This window comes from Hypanus sabinus, chromosome 10, assembly GCF_030144855.1.
Source record: "Hypanus sabinus isolate sHypSab1 chromosome 10, sHypSab1.hap1, whole genome shotgun sequence".
Classification (NCBI taxonomy): domain Eukaryota; kingdom Metazoa; phylum Chordata; class Chondrichthyes; order Myliobatiformes; family Dasyatidae; genus Hypanus; species Hypanus sabinus.
In genome coordinates, this window is record NC_082715.1 from 97,577,164 (window position 1) to 97,598,075 (window position 20,912).

Sequence of the window (20,912 nt, forward strand, 5' to 3'; positions counted from 1 at the left end):
GAAATAGCAGCTGAATTTATTTAGTATTTTGCGTCAGTCTTTTCTGTGGAAGACACTAGCAGTATGCTTGAAATCTGAGTGTAATAGTTATTAATAAGTAAAAGGTGCTTGGGAAACTGAAAGGTCTGAAGGTAGGTAAATCACCTGGACCAGATGGCATACACTCCAGGGTTCTGAAAGAGGAAGCTGAAGTGATTGTGGAGGCATTAGTAATGATCTTTCAAGAATCACTAGAGTTGAACACAGGCTGGAAAATCACAATTGTCCCTCAACCTTTTAAGTAGGGAGGAAGACAGAAGAAAGGAAATTATAGGCCAGTTAGCTTGACTTCAGAGGCTGGGAAGATGTTGTGGTCCCTTATTAAGGATGAGGTTTTGGAGTACTTGGAGGCACATAATAACAAGTGGGCCAAAGTTAGCATGGCTTCCTTAAGGCAAAATCTTACCTGACAAATCTGTTGGAACTCTTTAAGGAAAAAACAAGCAAGAAAGACATTGAAGAGTCAGTGGATGTAGTTTACTTGAAGTTTCAGAAGGCTTTTGACAAGGTGCTACAGATAATGCTGCTTAACAGAATAAGAGCCCATGGTATTACAGGAAAGATACTGGCATGAATAGAAGATCGGCTGACTGGTGGGAAGCAAAGAGTGGGAATAAAGGGAGCCTTTTCTGCTTGGCTGTCACTAACTAGTGGTGTTCTGCAGGAGTTGGTGTTGAGACAGATTCTTTTTATATTATACGTCAATGATTTGGATGATGGAATTGATGACTTTGTGGCCATGTTTGCAAATGATACAAAGATAGGTGGTGGAATGGGTAGTGTTGAGGAAACAGGGAGTCTGCAGAAGGATTTAGACAGGTTGGGAAAATATGCAAAGAAGTGACAAATAGAATATAGTGCAGGACTGTGTAATGTCATGCACTTTGGTAGAAGGAATAAAGGTATTGACCTTATTCTAAGTGGGGGAAAAAGTCAAAGATCAGAGGTGGAAAGGGTCTTCAGTGTCCTTGTGCAGGATTCCCTGAAGGTCAACTTGCAGGTTGAGTCGGTGGTAAGGAAGGCAAATGCAATGTTAGCATTCATTTTGAGTAGACTAGAATATAAAAGCAAGGATGCAATGCTGAGGCTTTATAAGGTATTGGTCAGACTGCACTTGGAGTTTTGTGTGAGTTTTTTGGCACCTTCTATAAGGTCTTGGATGTTCTTGTGCGGTATTCCCTAAGGGTTAACTGTAGATTGATACAGTGGTAAGGAAGGCCAGTCAATTGGAGAGGGTCCAGAGGAGATTCACAAGAATTATTCCAGAAATGAAAGGTTAGCACCTGAGGAGCATTTGGATGCTCTGGGTCTGTACTTGCCAGAGTTTAGAAGAATGGGGGTGGGTGGGATCTCATTGAAATCTATCGAATATAGAAGGACCTACAAAGAGTGGATGTGCAGAGGATGTTTGCTATAGTGGGGAGACTAGAATCAGAGGGCACAGTCTCGGAATTGAGGATGTCCATTTAGAACAGAGAAGAGGAGGATTTTCTTCAGCCAGAGGGTCATGAAACTGTGGAACTTGTTGTTATAGATGATTATGGAGACCAAGCCATTGAGTATGTTTAAAGCAGAAGCTTTACAGGTTACAGTAAAAAGGCAGGAGAATGGGTTTGAGAGGGAACTGACTCAATAGTCCAAATGGCTAAATTCTGCTCCTATGCCTTATGATCTTATATAACCATATAACAATTACAGCATGGAAACAGGCCATCTCAGCCCTTCTAGTCAATGCCAAACGCTCTATGTTTACTGTTGAAAGTGTCCTGACTGGTTACATCATGGTCTAGTAAAGCAATTAGAATGTGCAGGAATGTAAGAAGCTGAAGAGAGTAATGACCTCTGCCTAATATATCATGGGCACATCTACAGCGGCTGTTGGCTCAAGAAGACAATATCCATCATTAAAAATCGTCACCATCTGGGCCATGTCATCTTTTTTAAACTACCATTGGGTAGGCAGAACAAAAGTCTGAAGCCCAACACCACCAGGTTCAAGAGCAGCTACTTTCCTTCAAACATATTTACAGCTTGTGAGAATTCTTAGGTGAGCACAATATATTTCAAGTAATGTGTGTAAATAAGTTTGTAAAAATCTATCTCCTTTGTCACTAGCATTGGTTCCCCACAGTGTGTCTAAGCTCTAACCTGAAATCTTACTTAATACATTCCTCCATAAGCTTGGTTTCCACTAGTTCATAAAGTGAAACACTTGTGTTCCTCTATCATTATACCACCAAAGCTCTTTGCAGCCAATGACGTACTTCTCAAATGGCACTGGACATTGTTGAGCTCATGTCCGTGGAGTGAGGTTGTACCCACTACCTTCTAACACAGAGAAAAGAATTGATAACCACTAAGCCACAATTACTGGATTCAAGATTCAAGATCATTTAATGTAGTTTCTCCCACACATATGTAAAGGAAAATGAGATAATTGTTACTCCAGATCTGATGCAGCATGAAAAAGCACAATGAGATAAAGAACACAATAAAACACAGTAAATATAAATACAATAGATAGTGTATATACATAGATTTATTGTATGTTCATAAAGTGACACTGGGTAGAGGAGTGTCTGTACATAAGGTGACTCTGACAGGAAATGATGAAGTAGCGGCAGAGGCCAAAATAGGAAATGGAAGAGTATATTTATTACCAAAAAGCACTTGCTAAAATCAGATATAGGCAGTGACACATGAATCAAATTTTGAGGATCAACTTGAAGGACAGATGCATTAACATTAGTGTACTGGAGGAGGCCAAAATGAACAGCATCCCCAGCATAATAAAGCAATACCAACTCTGACGGGTCAGTCATGTCATCCAGGTGCCTAACTCATGTCTCCTCAAACAGATTGCTTACTCCATTTGAAGGAAGGTCAATGAGTCCCTAGTGGACAAAAGAAATGCTTCAAATGTAACATCAAAATCAGCCTGAAGAAATTCAACACTGCATCTAAGAACTAGGAAGACATTGCATTTAATAGATGCACCTGAGAAAATCTGTTGAAGAGGGAGCTGTGCTACATGAGAACAGTGCTGCAGAAAACAAGTGGCAGCTACAAAAGGCGAGACTGAAAAACCAGAAGACCCAGCCACTAACCGCAACCACCATTTGCCACACTGCACCAGAATATGTGCATCTGAGATCAACCTCTACTGCCACCCGAGGACTGCTTAGGAGAACATCATACTCGACTCGAGTGATCACACACTACTAATGTTGCAGAAGTAAACAGAAGCAAGAACAATGGATAATTAAATGTCCATATATGTACTGGTTTAACATACAAGGACACAAAGGTCTCTTAGTGAGCCAGGTGTTTTAAAATCATAAATTAGAGAGAAAATAATACATTCCTCTTCTACCAGACACATCACATAAGGGGATATCTTCTCCTATAGCTGGAAGATGGACCAACAACACAAATAAAAACTAGGGGGCCAAAAAAAGCTCATCCCTGAGTATCCAATTTCTCTAATCATTAGGCTTAATCATGGCTGGAGTACTCCAATATTGTTGAGCCCATTGCTTGTTTGGTTGGAATCTGACAGGGATATATCACTTTTTTAGTGAATGAGACCCCATAATTGTTTTTATATTTGATCAAAATGAAGCCTACGTATGCAGGACATTTCCAGAAGAGAACAGCTATTTGACTATTCTCTTTTTTTCCAAACTTTTCATCACACTAGTGGTACCAGAAGTCTGATGAGGACAAACTCCAATCATTGCTGCAATTGAAACAGATTTCAGTTCCTGCTCCCTCAGAATTGTGTTAAGAAGATATTTTTAAAAATCTCTGCACAAATATATTCCTGTGACAAACATGCAGTGTTGTGTACATGTGTAGCTTCCCCATTCTATTGAATGAGAATGTACTCCAAAAGCTTTACAAGTAATATGCAGTGTCTCGCCTCATTTTTAGGTGCATTTCTTTCCTTTGAAATCCCACTCAATATAATTGGTTAATTCATAATGAAAGTCAGGAAACTGCAAATGTTGTTTCAATATACAGTACTGTGCAAAAGTCATAGGCGCACACACACACACACATATAGCTTTCGCACAGTACTGCATTTGTCAACGTGGAGCAGAGAAAACGTCTGTAAATATGGTGAGAGCAAAGTATGTTGGGAGTGGTGAGGATGGAGTGCCATGAGAGTGTTGTGGGACAGGGGGCAGAGGAATGCCAAAGGTGGGGTATGGTGCAGGAGTAGAGACACCCAGCCCTGAGACACCAGGCAAGGTCATTTGATTACAGACAATTGGTTTATTAACCAACTCCTGATGAAGGGTTTTGGCCTGAAACGTCATCACTACCTCCTCCCATAGATGCTGTCTGGCCTGCTGAGTTCTGCCAGCATTTTGTGTTTTTATTTATTTCCAGCATCTGCAGATTCACTCGTGTTGGTTTATTAACCAATACAGAATGTTTCTTTGGTGCTTCCTGCTCCCTCCATTCTCCTAACCATGATTTCCCTCACCCTGCCCCCATCCCATTCTCACTCCAGAATAGAGATCCATATCAGAATCAGGTCTGTCATCACTCACATATGTGATGTTTCTTTTTGCAGCATCAGTGCAGTGCAATGTAATTACTACAGCACTGTGTGAAAGTGTTAGGCACCCGAGCTCACTGTCTCTCTCTCTCTTTTTTCTTTAGTTTAACTCCTGATAAAATGTGATTCATGCTTGTTTGAAATCTGTAGCTTTATTCATCTTTGACTTGCTAGCCATTTATATAAATTAATGCTCTGATTTATTGCAAACATATACAGTATGTATATGCAACATATGATGCCAATTCCTCTTCTGCCCTATTCACATTGAAAGATTTATTATGGTCAAGCTGGGGTTTGGGGGGGGGGGATAATTTACAAAAAATGCTCTGATGCTTACCCAACCCAGTCCAGGCATTCTTTGAAATTTTAAATTAAAGTAAATTTTAAAAGGCCTGTAAATGGACAACTGGTATACTGGAAGGATAACATGATTGTGAGGCAACAAACAATCTGCTGGAAGAACTCAGTGGGTCAAGTAGCTTTTCTAGGAGGAAGAAATTGTTGATGTTTCAGGTTTCAGGCTAAGTACCACTTCAATGTTGTATTTAAGTTTGCTGATGACACCAGTGTTGTTAGCTGAATCAAAGGTGGCAATGAGTCAATATAGCGAAGGGAGATTGAAAATCTGGTTGAATTGTGTCACAACAATCTCACTCAATGTCAGTAAAACCAAAGAGTTGTTATCGATAGGGGTAAATGAGCCAGTTCTCATCAGGAGATTGGAGGTGGAGAGGGTCAGTAGCTTTAAATTGCTTGACATTTTCACATCAGACGATCTTTCCTGGGACCAGCACATAAATGCCGTCACAAAAAAGGCAAAACAGCGTTTCTTCTTTCTTATAAGTTTGTGCAGACTTGGCATGTCATCTAAAACTGGGTGAGATATACCCCAGGCTAATGTGGGAAGTGAAGGAAGAGGTTGCAGAGTCTCTGGCAATGACCTTTTCATTATCAATAGGGATGGGAGTACCAGAGGATTGGAGTGTTGCAAATGTTGTTCCCTTGTTCAAGAAAGGGAGTAGAGATAACTCAGGAAATTATAGACCAGTGAGTCTCACTTCAGTGGTGGACATGCTGTTGGAGAAGATCCTGAGAAGCAGGATTTTATGAGCATTTGGAGAGACATAATCTGATTAGGGATAGTCAGTATGGCTTTATCAAGGGCAGGTCATGCCTTACAAGCCTGATTAAATTCTTTGAGGATGTAACAAAACACATTGATGAAGGTAGAGCAGTGGATGTAGTGTATATGGATTTCAGTAAGGCATTTGATAAGGTTCCGCATGCAAGGCTCCTTAAAAAAATAAGGAAGCATGGGATCCAAGGAGACCTTGCTTTCTGGATCTGCATGGAGGTCAGTGACCATTGGTGTTCTGCAGGGATCTGTTCTGGGACCCCTCCTCTTTATGATTTGTATAAATGACCTGGATGAAGAAGTAAAAGGTTAGGTTAGTAAGTTTGCCGATGACACAAAGATTGGGAGTGATGTGAATAGTCTGGAGGTTTGTCAGAAGTTACAGTGGGACATTGATAGGATGCAGAACTGGGCTGAGAAGTGGCAGGTGGAGTTCAACCCAGGGAAGTGTGAAGTGGTTCTTCTGGGTAAGTCAAATTTGAAGACAGAATATGGTATTAATGGTAAGACTCTTGATAGTGTGGAGGATCAGAGAGATCTTGGGATATGTGTCCATAGGACACTCAAAGCTGCTGCGCAGGTTGACAGCTAAGAAGGTGTATGGTATGTTGGCATTAATCAACCATAGGATAGAGTTCAAGAGCTGTGAGATAATGTTACAACTATATAACGCCTTGATCAGAACCCATTTGGAGTACTGGGTTCAGTTCTGGTCATCTCACTACAGGAAGGATGTGGATACTGTAGAGAGAGTGCAGAGGAGATTTACATGCATGTTGCCCAAATTGGAGAGTGTGCCTTATGAGAATAGGTTGAGGAAACTTGTCCTTTTTTCTGTGGTGCAATGGAGGATGAGAGGTGACCTGATGCAGGTGTACAAGATGATGAGAGGATGAGGATGAGATCATGATCATGTGGATAACCAGAGGCTTTTTCCCCAGGGCTGAAATGGCCAACACAAGGGGGCATAGTTTTAAGGTGCTTTTTAGTAGGTACAGAGGAGATGTCAGGATTAAGGTTTTCCACACAGAATGATGGGAGCTTGGAATCCACTGCCGACAATGATGGTAGAGGCGGATACAATAGGGTCTTTTAAGAGACTCTTAGATAGGTATATGGAGCTTAGAAAAACTAGAGGGCCATGTGGTTCAGTAATTCTAGGCAGTTTCTAGAATTACAAGGTCACAAGGTCAGCACAACATTCTGTGCCAAAAGGCCTGTGACATGCTGTAGATTTCCAAGTACTCGGTGCACAATGGAAAGTATCCTAACTGGTTGCATCACAGCCTGCCATGGAAACACCACTGCCCAGGAACAGAAATGCAAGAAGTGGTAGGTACAGCCCAGTTACATCACAGACAAAGCATGGAGTGATGCAACATCCATCAAAGACCCACAGCATCTAGTCCATGCTGTCTTTTTGCTTCTACCATCGGGGAGAAGATACAGGAGCCTTGGGTCCCAAACCACCAGGTTAGGTAACAGTTATTACCCTTCAACCATCAGGCTCCTGAACCGGTGCGACTAACGTCTCTCACCACAACTCCACCTGCAAATTCACTCTCAAGGACACAACTACTAATTTTCTTAGCAATTTTTGTATTTGCAGAATTTGTCTTCTTTTGTACCTTGGTTGTTTGTCAATCTTAATGTATACCTTTTGCCTAAATTCTATTGTATTTCTTTATTTTCCTGTAAATGTCAGCAAGAAAATGAATCATAAATTACTACTATATACTCACCCTACCAAAGATAATTACTTTATTGAAATCATTTTGCACTGCTCAATTTTAATCACTGACAGGAATATAAATGGCAATTGCAGAATTTAAATTCAAATATATTGGATTTTTTTTACTTACAAATGTAGTTTTACACTCCTGGATAGTCACCAACACACCTCTCTCTTCCCCCACCCCCCAGCTGAACCAATAGTTCTACTGATGTTCTGCAGCTAAGACTGAACTATGGTGTGCCTCCAGAATTACCTATATCATTAAGTACCACCTGCATTCAAGACTATTAGGGATAATTGTTGGTTTTAGCGTGATGCCCACATGCTGTGAACAAATAATTTAAAAATTCTTTCTGAATTTGATAAACTATATGTTTTGAACAAATGTTTTATGTGCCAAAATGAATCACAGAGCCAAAAGACATGCAGCAGTATTCCATTTTATTTCCACAACAGTTGCAAAACATTTGCATACAGAAGTGTACAATGTCATATAAACTTTCCATTTCTTGGCATTATAATACTGCCTATCTTCAAGTTTACACATATAGGTGGACTGAAACTTTTAACAGTGAAATTCTTCAATCAATTCACAATTTGACAATACAACACAAAAGGCAAAGTCAATGCACAAAGTCAAACTTAGATGTTCATGAACCCGTTTGTCATTTGGGGTACTCTTAATTTCTTTGCTCGGTGGACTCTGTGTACTTGAAATATAGGTTGCAAAATGAGTTGTCTATAAGCTAAATTATCCTTCACTTTGAGAAAGTAACTCAAAGTGTTAAAGTACTACTTATCAATAAGAAATCCTATTTACTGTCATGTGTAGCAAGTCAGCATTTGAATTTACCCTTAGGTTTCAGCAGCAAAGTTGCAGGCAATTCCATTCACCAATTGTACTACATCAATAGCTTACTTAGAACTTAATCACCTTCCGCATACATGCGGAATATAATGAAACACTATATTCCACAAAGTAATAATATCCCATGGAGTAACAATCTTTTCCTGAGTTGCAAATTTAGAACATCCCTGTAAAGCATAAGCCTGGAACAAGCATAAATAGTATCAAAAAAATTAACTTAAAGCTGCCAGCAAATTTATTTATACATTTCACACACATAATGTAACATTTATCCAAGTTATTTGAGCTAACTCTTTGTTTTAAATTAGATTTTGTTACAACTTAATTCAGACTCCTTTGTTAAAGTTATCCAGAAACCTCTGGGAAGAGTCCACTTACAACTCTTGTGTTTGTTTTGTGAGTTGGCTTAAGCTCACAGTAAGATGTCAATGTAAAATAAACATCAGATAAAATAAAGATAGCATTCTTAGATTTGTTTTATATAAGTAATATTTATAGGGTTTTTATTATTGCTACAATATTTGTCCCTTCACGGGAATGCAAACATCATTTTATAACTCTGGCTCAGAAAACTTAGGTATGACTTATTGACTCATGTGGTATCACCTAAACACAATCATTTTACACTCCTAGATACAATTCCTGGGCACTTAAACACAGGGTTTTTTTAAGGAAAAAAAGTTTCCAGTACAAAATTTATTACAGGAAATCTCAACACAACAAATTATAATTAAAATGGATGATACAACATTGAACAAATTCATTTTATTACTATCATGAGTCCAGCATTTGGGGTATGTACATACTATTTCAATAAATGTATAAAATATAACATTCCATCATTCTAGTATAACTGGTAAGCTTTCCATCATACATCATTCATGTGCTTGTAAGATATCTCCATGACTGCTCTTAATGCTGTTCTTTGACTAAATGGTGGTAGATGCCGTCAATGCATTTTAGAACTCTGGATTTCTCTCTGCACTTCGCTGTTCCTTCAATGTGGGCAAACCAATTTAAGTTTTTTTGGTAAGATAGTAACTTACTAGCAACTTCCTAATCAGATGGTTATCAGTAACTTAATAAGCTACAGAGTAACAGATACAATTTTTTTTCTCACTATGATCATCAGTTATTTTACGGAAAACTGGCTACTGGCCCAGTTACAGATCAACCCAAATAAAGAAACACCACAGTATATTTAATTCTATTACTCTATTTGATTTGTCCTGTATCTCTGTCTGTACTCTCAGTCCTGCTGACTGTTGAACACTCTGTGGCAAGAATTACATCCAAACTTCTCTTGAATATATTCTTCACATCAGAGACTGAGTCCTTCAATAAAATTAAACCTCAAAACCAATGTGTATGATGAGCTGAAATCTCAACCATAGCTAAGAAAGACTCTGCATTTGAAAGACTGGGTTCACCATGTCTGTTTTTGCTGAGTACAATTATGATAACAACTGACAAATGATTTGCACAAATGTTTAAAAAAAGGTGTTGAGATGGATAGTTATATAACAATGGTTTTGTGAAGTAATTCAATTCCAATGTTTACCAGTTATGTATTTTACAATTAACTAATCAACATTGATTATTTTTGTTTAAATGCAACTAGTAATTTCTGCTGGAAATCATTCAATTTATTTCATTGAACAGCACTGTCATTTGACTGATTTCAATGAACAGAAAATGGAGTTTTGCAGTATTATAATAAATTTTCAATATCAAGCATTTCAATAAACAATGTAGAAAAAATAACATGCTACATTTAAATAACATATCAGGATTTTACATTTTTAAACCATTTGTACTGTTTTCAGCTCTTAAAAATATTAAAAATTATACAACAGCATAACCTGCATAACAGCATAACCAACAGTACAACCTGAAATATATATTTCTCACTTAGAGTTACAATTATTTGTTCAGGTTTTAACTCCTTCTAGAGACTGAAAGCTTAGTTTTTAATAAAAACTAATCCATTGTCTTGAACATGTGTCCATGAAATGATCTCAGCTTGTTTTTAGCCACTCCAAACATTACTAAATACAAATTATTTCCCAAGCAAACAGCTAATGGTTAAAGAGGGAGAAAGTTAAATTGGTCTGATTAACTGAATGCATTTATACATAACAAATTTTCATATTAACATTCAATTTATGGGCGCAACTACTTTACAGTTGGAGCTTTGTGAAGTATTCAGATATTTGAATGCTAAAATAGGAAAAACAATCTTACATAAAAGAAAGCACTTTCAGAACTAGTACCCAATAGGGAAAAAAATGACTATTTCTGACTCTATACAGTATTAAAATACAGTATCAGTTATGGCCAAATGTTTCAATTGTATTTAATCTTAAAAACTAAAACTACAATAGGAGAACTTTACATCAAACAAGGAAACAGGGAAATCTCCTGTCAGTAGTGTTCGTAAACACATTAGATCATACTCATGGAACTAAATCTTGCTTGAATATGAACTGAACAGTACATCTGAGTTAATCTAGCTCTAACTCTACAGTTAGAAGTTTTGAATGCAGGTTCATGTTTTCATAACATGACCCAGATATGAATGTCTAAAGCGATTAACAGTAAAACTGGCCTTCCATGACCCAGTGAGTAGAATGACATGCTGATGCCAATTAGGATTTCATCAACGTAATCACCATCTAGGCAAGGTGTTGTTCAGGCTTAACAAAGCGTCCTCACTTACCTCAGCAGCCACTGAGTTAAGATATTTAAAGAAACATAATCCTATTCAGGTAACCCACCTACAGTGCAAACATTTTAATATTAAAAGGAGCAAAATAAATTAATTACTCTGCCACTCACATGAAATTAATCTCAAATTTCTGGATAGCCAAGTGTTGCACACGCTACAACCATTTTTTTCAATGGTCTATAGACATTCTGTACTTACTACATATTTTAAAAAGTGGTTCAACTAATGGGAAGCTAAAAAAGTGCCTGTTTCAGCTATAGCTCTGCACAGGTATTTAGAAAAGGTGTTACTTCATTAAACCAGAATTTCATTGTATTTTTTAAACAAATCAACATACATATAACACAAAACATTTTGATATCAAAATCCAAGGTTAAAGTATAGCCCTTAAATTTTACTTTTGGATGTGTTCACGTGACATTGTTACAATTTTATAAGGAAGCTATATTTGGTTCCAAGTCCATTTCTGTTCCTGCATCTTACAGTGCCTTGTAAAAGTATTTAGCCCCACAACTATTTTCATATTTTACTGTCTCATTTTCTAAGTTTAAAATATAATGAGGTATAATAATTTGAGCTAATCTACAAAACATTCTACATCATGTCAAATCAACAGGAAATTTCCAAAACCTGTTAACAAGTTATTAAAATTTATAAACCAAAATTGTGAGGCTGAAAAATTATGCATCCCCTGTGTAATTACTATACTACTCATGAAAAAGATGAAAAATATGAAACCACAGCCACACTGCCTGGGCTAGGCCACGCCTCTAAATTTAATCGCCAGAGAAGAATGGCACTTGTAAGAGAGGCTACTGTGATGCCAAGCAACCGAAGGAGCTGCAGAAGTCAGTGGCTGCAACTGGAAATGATGTTCATGGTTCCAAATTCTCTAAAACCCCGCACAAAAAGGGAATTTATGGAAGAGTGGCAAAGAAGAAGCCCTACCTTAAAAAAGCATATCCTTGGCTGTAAAAACTGCAAAGCATCACTTACAATAAACTGTAAAGATGTGGAAGAAGGCGTTGTGGTCAGAAGGGACTACATACAGTGTAACTTTCTGATTAATAAATCTATTACTGCGCATCAGCCGGGTAACACCATCCCTACTGTAAAGCATGGTGGAGGCAGCTTCATGCTATGGGGGATGCTTTTCAGCAGCAGGGACTGGAAATCTGGTCATAATTGATGAGAAGATAAATGTTGGTGGTAAATACAGAAATTCTGGATTGGCAGGACAATGACCCAAAACACAGGCAGACTAAACCATGGAGTGGCTTCAAATGTACTTTGTAGAAAGTTGATGTCCTTGAATGTGGCCCAGTCAGAGTCCAGATCTTAACCTGATCAAACATCTCTGGCAAGACCTCAAGATTACTGTCCACCACCACATTCCAAATAACCTGGCTCAGCTCGAGTAATTTTGCAATGAGAAATGAGCAAATCTTGCTCCATCACATTGTGTAAACCTAATAGAGAGTTATCCAAAAAGTCTACTGGCTGTAATAACCGCAAGAGGTGGTTTAACAAATTACCGAGCAAAGGGGGATGAACATTTTTGAATTGCTAACATTTCAGTTTTTGAATTTTTAGTTTTTTCATGTTTTACAATTTTCCCTATTTTTGGGGGGCTAATGTGAAAAAGGGGTATGCGATTCCTAAATAAAAATTCTCAGTTGAATTGATCAAAATTCCTGGTTGTAATACTTATTTATGTGAACAAAATGTTGGGGGCTGAATATTTTTACCACATACTGTAAATTAGTGCGAGCATTTACTACTAGCACATTACATGACTTTGATACCACTGTGGATTTGTACTGGGTGTTTGTTGATTGGAATATCACTACTATGGAAATAAATCTGCTAAACCATTCATATGGCCTGCATTCATAAAAGTTACACATTAGAATATGGGTGGTAAAGGGCAGCAAAAGAAAAAGCATTTTTGAAAATATGATACACCAGTTCTCATGTCAGAATATAGACCAAAATCATGCATAATTGTAATAATCATGAAGGAAGATCTTGTCTTTGTGTTATAATTAATAAAACTAGTAAACACTTTTCTAGACAACATTTCATCATAGAGAAAATTTTGCGTCATGAATGTGCTTATTCAGGCAATACAGTAATATCATGCTTAAAAGGAACACATTACTTGAAACAAGCTGGTTCTATCCTTGATTAAGAATGTATTGACCTAGCTCAGCTCTCAGTTCATAAGCATTAATCTGTTTAACAACTGGGATTTTATTGAATTGTATGTCTCTTGTGCTGTTCCTTTTTCCTTAAATAAAAGAAAAATAAACACTTTTTTGCCATAATTCAAAACCCTCACATTGTAGTAATGTGCATAAAAGTTGATTACAATTATTCCACCTTTTACTTGTTTATTGTTCTAAACTAAGGGCAACTCTTAATAACAAACCTAGAAACAGAGGTCTCATGACAAGAGAGCAATTTTAATCTTCATTACCTTAAATATGACTTTATTATCTAACATTGTTTTTAATTAATTTTAGAATTGATTACCTGCTGCAATAAAATGTTAATTTTAAATAAAATCTTGAAATCTTAATTGCATACAATAACTGGTTTTGTTGTCACAGATATACTTAGATGTGATTCTGGCATTTAGTTTGAAAATATTTTTGTTTAAAACATACACTCTTATATGCATGTATCTTTCTACAAGAGTATACTGAAATGAAAATGCACAACTTACTATTTACCTTTATAACCTGAAAGTCATAATTCCTAACATAAATGGCATGTGTGATTTTGTGACTTGCATTCTGTCTTTGTGGTTACATTTGTCCATGCAGATTGGTTCTGTTTCACTTAATGCTTTTGGAATGACGCAGCTCAAACAAGTGTTCGCAAGAGTTTAGTGGGAGCACTGTCAGGGGTATTAGTATTAAGTGTTTCCCCCTCTTAAAAGTGCAACAGGTCACCAATATTTAACATCTACAATCACATCAAATTTACATGCTGTGTAGTGTTGCTCCTTTCAAAAATGTTGCTCATCAGTGTCTGCCATTAACAAAGGAAGGAAATTAACAAGTACAGGTGAATCATAGGGCTGCATGAATATTTCTATTACTCCCGAATATACTGTTCTGTTTGAAATTAACAGAACAATTTTGGGATCTTACTGAAAATAAATGTAAGATCTACATTGATATTTGGAGTTAAAAGTTTGTTACTATAATAAATACTGTATTTTTACAAACATTCAGACACTGCCAACCTTATTCTACATTAAGATCTTCAGCATTGGATTTAATGAATACTAGTCATTTCCTTGACATTTCTATGGATTTGCAGACAGAGGTGTAAACAAAGGATACATCTAAATACCTCTATAGAAAATTAAGCCATTAAAAAGCAGCATTACAACTGAGGTAGAAGTAAAGGAAAAAAGCTATTTAGCAAGGAACAGTACAACAGTAAACTTAACATTAAAAAAAGATATCAGAACTTATATTGAAAAGGGAAAATGCAATATTCCTCTTTCAGTGCAATTCATTTGGTCAATTTCCTTGTCTATATTCATTTCAATACCAAAGTATTGATCAGAAATTTCATTTAAATAAATACAATAAGTTACAAAGATGGTAAAGGGTACAATAGATTCATTTAGCCAGCTGGAAATTCATGCAGCCATCTTTTGCTGACATGGACTATTTGATTCTAAAACAATATTTTACTTAAACCTTTGCCTTTGTCTTAGTCACGTTTAGCTTTTCCTTTTTTCTTCTTTTTCCCATTTTCTGCAACTAGCCTGTTTTCTGATTTGATTATACCATTGGCATTGCCATTTGCAACCACTTTTCCAGTTTTGCTGTGCTCTCTCTTTGGTTCCCTGTAGGTCTGGTAATAAAAGTTGGCGAAGAGGATGATGAAGGAAATGGCATAAGCGATCAGTGCCCAATGCATCCATCTTGGAAAAGGGCAATCAATGTACAGGGAGTATGCAGTATGGCCTATGGTTACATGAAACTGCACCTGTATTAAGAGAGAATAATACTTTTAATGGGAGCAAACAATGTTGCTAGATGTAACATCGAAATATTAATTTCTTTTTTTCACATTATTTTTCTCTCTCCTACATCTTAAGTACAGTACCTTTAAATTAAGAACAATCTTAGAAAATTATGGAACCATTTCTGCATTCAGAATGAAAATTCAAATATTTCTTGATAATGTGAATGCTTTAAGTACAGAACAATGTACAAACAATAATACATCCATTAAGGTAGATAAATCCTCAAGGCCTGACTTAGTACTTGCTAGGATTTTGTAGTTTAGCCAAGAAATTGCAGAGGCCCTTGCAGCGATTTTTGAATCATCATTAGCCAAATGGTAAAATTCCCAAAACTAGAAGGTGGCTAAACTTAATCCATTATTTGAAAAAATATAGCAAGGATAAATCACGGAATTACAGGCTGGTCAGTCTGACATCAGTAGCTGGGAAGTTAGCGGAGGGAATCCCGAGGAACAGGATCTACCAGCTTATGAATAGACAGCTTTCTTCTCTACAACACCTTTGTGTCTTAAGTACCTGATCAACACTTTTTATTTCTACTCTATAATAAAAATCCAAATATTTCTGGGTTACATGAATGTTTCAAATGAATGCACAAGGTAGCTTCTGGTAGTCTAATTAGGAGGAGTCAACATGGCTTTGTGCATGGCAAGTCATTCTTATAAATACTGCAGAACTTTTGAAGAGGTTACCAAAAATGTAATATGAAGAAAGGGCAGTGGATGTTGTTCATTTGGCTATTAACAAGGCCTTCAACAGGTCCTGCCTGCATGGTAGGCTGGGCTGGGAGGTTAGGTCCCATAGGATCCAAGCAGAGCTTGTTAAGTAAATTCAAAACCGGTTCACAGGTAGGAAACAGAGGGGGGGTGGTTGAAGGTCATTTCTCAGAATGGAGGCTGGTGACCAACGTGTGTTGTGGGGGTTGCTGTTGGGAGCCTGATTATTCATTCTTTATATGAATGATCTGGATGTGAATGAACAAGACTTTACCAATGAGTTTGCAAGATGAGACAAAATTTGGAAGCATTATTGATATTGAAGAGTTATCATAGATTGCAGAGGGATGTTGATCAGTTATAGAAGTGGGCTTTGGAGTGACAAATAGATTTTAAGTGATGCATTTTGTTAAGTCAAACCATCATAGTACTTGTACTATGGAACTACAAAATGTTATGGAACAGAGGAACCTAGAAGTACAAATGAATTATTTGTTGAAAGTGCCATCACAGATAGACACGGTGGTGAAAAAAGTCATTCAGCATGTTGGTGTATATCAATAAGGATCATAAGTATAGGAGTTGGGACATCGTGTTGCAGTTGTAAGAGCTGTTGCTGAGGCTGCAGTTAATACTGTATGATTTGGGCCACTCAGTTATAAGATGTGGTTGAACTGGAAAGAGTGCAGAAAAGATTTACAGGAATGATGCCAGAACTAGAGGGCCTGAATTATAGGTAAATGTTAGCCAGGCTAGATCTTTATTCTTTGGGGAGAAGCAGTGATTTTCTAGAGATTTAAAATTATGAGAGCCACAGATAAGGCAGATGTGCAGTCTTTTTCCTGGAGTTAAGTAAATTCAAACTGATTTTGAAGACCAAAACCAAATGCCATAAACTTTCATGAGATGGGAGGTCTAAAATGGACTTGAGGAGCAACCTTTTCAAATACAGGTGCTGAGTATTTGGAATGAGCTGCCAGAAGTGGTTGAACCAGGTACAATAATCTGATTTAAGAAGTATTTGCATCAGTACGTGCAGGGATGGGATGTAGAAGGAACATGGACTGAATGCAGGAAGTTGGGAATAGATGGTTAGACGCCATGGTCAGCATGGGCTCATTGGGCTGAAGGAGCTGTATTGCTCCATCGCTCTATTACAAAAATTCCACATATGTGCAGTAACACAAGTGTTAGGCCCAAACATTTAATACAGGGTGCCAACTTACCTTTAGAAAAGTATTACACAAGGAGAGTGAAAATAAGCTTACCTTTACTTGGCAAAATACCTAAAAAATATGGAAGAAAGGTATTGCCCAGAGCAAGTTCTACTACTTTAAAGGAGCATAAATTCAGGATTAAGGTAAACCCCAAGGCATTCTACAAGTATATGAAAAGCAGGAGGATAAGATGTGAGAGAATAGGAACAATCAAGTGCGACAGTGGAGAAGTGTGTATGGAACCGGAGGAGATAGCAGAGGTACTTAATGAGAACTTTGCCTCAGTATTCACTACGGAAAAGGATCTTGGCAATTGTAGGGATGACTTACAGTGGACTGAAAAGCTTGAGCATGTAGGTACAGTATTAAGAAAGCAGATGTGCTGGAGCTTTTGGAAAGCATCAAGTTGGATAAGTAACTGGGACCAGACGAGATGTACCCCAGGCTACTGTGGGAGGCGAGGGAGGAGATTGCTGAGCCTCTGGTGATGATCTTTGCATCACCAATGGGGATGGGAGAGGTTCCGGAGGATTGGAGGGTTGCGGATGTTGTTCCCTTATTCAAGACAGGGAGTAGAGATAGCCAAGGAAATTATAGACCAGTGAGTCTTAATTCAGCGGTTGTTGTTGATAGAGAAGATCTTGAGGTGCAGGATTTATGAACATTTGGAGAGGCATAAGATGATTAGGAAAAGTCAGCATGGTTTTGTCAAAGGCAGGTCATGCCTTACAAGTCTGATTGAATTTTTTGAGGATATGACTAAACCCAAATTGATGAAGGTAGAGCCGTATGGATTTCAGCAAGGCATTTGATACGGTACCCCATGCAAGCTTTATTGAGAAAGTAAGGAGGCATGGGATCCAAGGGGACATTGCTTTGTGCATCCAGAAATGATTTCCCCACAGAAGGCAAAGAGTGACCAGTGGTGATCAGGGATCTGTTCTAGGACCCCTACTCTTTGTGATTATTTTAAATGACCTGGATAAGGAAGTGAAGGGATGGGTTAGTGAATTTGCTGATGACACAAAGGTTGGGAGTGGTGTGGATAGTGTGGAGGGCTGTCAGAAGTTACAGTGGGACATTGATAGGATGCAAAACGGGGCTGAGAAGTGGCAGATAGAGTTCAAACCAGATAAGTGTGAGGTGGTTCATTTTGGTAAGTCAAATATGACGGCAGAATATACTATTAATGGTAAGACTCTTGGCAGTGTGGAGGATCAGAGGGATCTTGGGGTCCGAGTCCACAGGACACTCAACGCTCTGTGGTTAAGAAGGCATACGGTGCACTGGCCTTCATCAATTGTGGGATTGAGTTTAGCAAGTGATAATGTTGCACCTATATAGGACCCTGGACAGACCCCACTGTTCTCTGTTCTGGTCGCCTCACTACAGGAAGGATGTGGAAATGTGGAAAGGATGTGGAGATTTTCAAGGATGTTGCCTGGATTAGGGAGCATGCCATATGAGAACAGGTAGAGTGAATTCGGCCTTTTCTCCTTGGAGTTACGGAGGATGAAAGGTGACCTGACAGAGGTGTACAACATGATGAGAGGCATTAATTGTGTGGTTAGTCAGAGGCATTTACTCCCAGGGCCAAAATTTCTAGCATGAGAGGACACAGTTTTAAGGTGCTTGGAAGTAGGTACAGAGGAGATGTAATAGAGTGGTGAGTGAGTGGAATGGGCTGCTGGCGATAGTGGTGGAGGCGGAAAAGATAACGTCTTTTAAAAGACTCCTGGATAGGTTGATGAAGCTTAGAAAAGCAGAGGGCTATGGGTAACCCTAGGTAATTTCTAAGTTAAGGACATGTTTGGCACAGCTTTGTGGGCCGAAGGGCCTGTATATTGTGCTGTAGGTTTTCTATGTTTCTAAATTTCGATGAATCAGTGACAATTAAGAATATTTGTAAATTCTTGTGCATTTAAACTTAAAAGAAGTATAAAACTTTTGAAAATTAAGCAGTACTTATATGATTACAGTGGAAAAACAGTTTAGATACTAAAGCAAAAAAAACACATGCAAGTAGGCAACATATACCTTGGCCAGAAATGTTTGATAGTCAAGATGCCTGTTTAGATTTGAAAATTGCAAACAAATCATCAAATCTTGAAAGTGATTTACAGAGGGGGGAAATTAAAATCTGTTTATAGTATGTTATTTTTCACTTGTAGCACAGAAAAACAACTTAACTATAAATAACTAGTTGCTGTCTTGAAGTTCTTCCCCAGATAGCAGAGAAAAATTGACGATATATTAGCTTCAACAATCACTATTCAGCCTTTGTCCAGGGATTAGTTTTCAAACAAGCCGATACATAATAGTATCTACAATTATTTTATTTATCATATATAAACAATATATTGAAATTTCATTGTGCAATCCTTTCCTTTTGTTTTCCAAATTACCTAACAATAATAAATTCTCACCATATTTTTAAGAGCCATTTTTGGGTTTAGACAATATTCACTTAGCAGTTGACTTTGGCTACCAGTCTTCACATCTGAATATGTATTGTGGTTTTAATTTGGAGTGCAGCTCTGAACAATGGGTTCCTAAATGCAATGAATCCCAGACCAGACAACACGGGTAAAAATTCATTTGGATGTCTCGGGGTGTGGATGCGTATCAGGAGATGTGTAGGTTGTGTGTAGTTTCAAAGAAAGCATTATCTATATATTATAAATATGGAATTGTCCTTTGATGTTTGAGAAATAAAATATCAAGCCCTAAGTTGGGCCAGCAGACCTTTTGACTGAAGGCATCTCCACATGTGTGCTGTACCTTGTTTTGTCGAATAAAGAAGCTGCTTTGCATCCACCAGTTATTTTCTCCGATCACTTCATTGACGCAAAAACAGTATTGTTTTTGTCATTTTTGTGAACTTCTGCAAACTGAAAAAGAATCTAGTGCTTTTCCGGCATATATGACAAATAAACTCTTCTTGGGCTTCAAGCCGGGTACAGGTACCCAGCTTGAAGTCTAAAAAGATTTTATCCTGTGAAGTGTCTATCTCTGGGAGGTATCAAAACAAACATTATGCAGACTTCTCTGTAAGTCTATGTGCCTTTGCGTGGGGAAATATTTACTTTATAAATATATTCAGCTGTGCCACAGCACTTCAACCAAAAGATGCTGGCAGGCCTGGTTGCAAGTAGAAAGCACGGCTGACAACATTGACAACACTGCTGCCATCATGTCAATAATCAACAAAAAAAAATCATCCATTTTAGCATAATAAGACTTAATTTTAGATTATGATTTATAAATATCAATCATGATTAGTACACTGATTTGTGAGATTTTAATATTTCCACAATTTCAGTATGAGAAAAGTAGTGAGTCTTAATAGCAAGTAGAGATGGTATGTAATTAGTTAGTTTATTTAGAGCATGTTTATTTGGCATAGGATCATTATAATTGATAAGCAGAGTATAAATCACCCATAAAGCAGTGTCTGACTGTAGTTTAAAAAAGTTAATGAGAAAAAAATTGGTAATAATAATCAATACTTAATGCACAAATAAATTTAATAAAATATATAAAATTTCTCTAAAAGATTTTAGTTACCAATTGTAAGATGGTCAAGTATCGTTTCCACCAGAGATATTTCTGAAACTGTGGGCCACAAGCTGCTAGTCCATAGTACAAATACATAACAATATGGATTACAGCATTCATATGAGCTCCAAAAAAAGCTGAAAAAAAAACCCAAAAGTAAAGCATTACAAATAAATCCATTCATCAAACTTGATGAATTTGTAATAGTTAATTTTTTTTATGTTTACAGTACATGAAATCCAATCATACAGAGAATATTTTAAGAATCATGCAACTGAATTATTGGGTAAAATCA

The 20,912-nt window shown here is 37.4% G+C and overlaps 1 protein-coding gene across 3 annotated transcripts in view; it reads right to left on the bottom strand.

The window, feature by feature from the left end:
* Positions 1-7,911: 7,911 nt before the first annotated feature.
* elovl4a (ELOVL fatty acid elongase 4a) overlaps positions 7,912-20,912 on the bottom strand; it is a 60,621-nt gene continuing 47,620 nt past the window's right edge. For all 3 annotated transcript variants that reach the window (XM_059982368.1, XM_059982367.1, XM_059982369.1), the window contains 2 exons: positions 20,627-20,754; positions 7,912-15,086 (listed from right to left, as the gene is read on the bottom strand). In XM_059982368.1, the coding sequence (XP_059838351.1) occupies positions 14,808-15,086; positions 20,627-20,754 (407 nt within the window). In that variant the 3' untranslated portion in view covers positions 7,912-14,807. The remainder of the gene's footprint in view (positions 15,087-20,626; positions 20,755-20,912) is intronic.